Source organism: Gekko japonicus, unplaced genomic scaffold (genome assembly GCF_001447785.1).
Source record: "Gekko japonicus isolate JY-2015 unplaced genomic scaffold, Gekko_japonicus_V1.1 scaffold6811, whole genome shotgun sequence".
Classification (NCBI taxonomy): Eukaryota; Metazoa; Chordata; class Lepidosauria; order Squamata; family Gekkonidae; genus Gekko; species Gekko japonicus.
In genome coordinates, this window is record NW_015174457.1 from 5,653 (window position 1) to 6,863 (window position 1,211).

Here is a 1,211-nt window from a genome sequence, read left to right on the forward strand (position 1 = left end):
CGGGGGGGGGCCCTCACATCTTTCCCTCCTTCTTCCTGTAGCGGGTGCGGCGTTTGGTCCTGGCCTCGATGATCTGCTGCGACTGGCGCTTCAGGGCTGCCCGCGTCACCACGTCGGCGGCATCCTCCTCTCCGCTGTCCTCCTCGTCTGTGGAGGGACCCAAGAGGGCGGCCGTGAGGCTGGGGTGCCTGGAGGCCACCGGGACTCGGGCCACGGCCGGGAGCCCCAGCAGGAGGGGGGGGCAGGCTCTCCGCATTGGAAGGGCCAGAGACCCGCAGCAACCCCCGCAGTGCATTCTCTCCCCCCCTCCCCGCCCAGCACAGCCTGGCCACACAAAGCCACCGGCATCCGTGAGGGCGCAGGGAGCTGCCTTCGGCTGACCGAGTCAGGCCCCCTATGGCCCATCAAGGTCAACGGAGGAAGCCCTTTCAGGCCACCTCCTCCCCGATCCCTTTGAATGGGAGAAGAAGAGGTTGGATTTCTACCCCCGCCCTTCACTCGGAGTCTCAGAGCGGCTCACAAACTCCTTTCCCTTCCCCTCCCCACAACAGACACCCTGTCAGGTAGGCGAGGCTGAGAAAGCTCTTTCAAGAACTGCTCTTTCAACAACAGCTCTGACAGAACTGTGGCTTGCCCAAGGTCATCCAGCAGCTGTGAGTGGAGGAGTGGGGAATCAAACCCAGTTCTCCCAGATTAGAGTCTGCGCACTTAACCACTACACCGAACTGGCTACACTACACCAAAGAGGCAGGTGATGGCAAACCCATGGGGTTGCCACAAGTTGATGCACGAGTAATCTCAAAAATGTACATTTTAACAGATAAATTGAGTGCAGGGAAACAAAATAGTATGAAAAGAATCACATGCTGTATTTGACCAAAGGAGGCCCAGAATTGAAATTAGGATATTCTGTCTTCTTAGAGCCTCTTTTTCTCCCTCCAGCTGGAGCTAAGGTATAGACAGGAACTCTCAGTCTGGGGCAAGTGATGCTCTGTATTCTTGGTGCTTGGGGGGGGGCAACAGTGGGAGGGGCTTCTGGTGTCCTGGCCTCACTGCTGGACCTCCTGGAGGCACCTGGTATTTCTGGCCACCGTGTGACACAGAGTGTTGGACTGGCCTGATCTAACATTGGCTTCTCTTATGTTCTTACAAGAGGGAATTGGATAAACATCTGGAGCAGACGTCCATCAGGGGCTATTAGCCACAAGAGA

At 57.1% G+C, this 1,211-nt stretch overlaps 1 protein-coding gene across 1 annotated transcript in view; it reads right to left on the bottom strand.

Moving 5' to 3' along the window:
* Positions 1–13: 13 nt before the first annotated feature.
* CCDC151 (coiled-coil domain containing 151) overlaps positions 14–1,211 on the bottom strand; it is a gene marked incomplete at its 5' end in the record, with an annotated part of 17,435 nt that continues 16,237 nt past the window's right edge. Inside the window, one exon of the mRNA XM_015424397.1 lies at positions 14–147. Within this exon, the coding sequence (XP_015279883.1) occupies positions 14–147 (134 nt within the window). The remainder of the gene's footprint in view (positions 148–1,211) is intronic.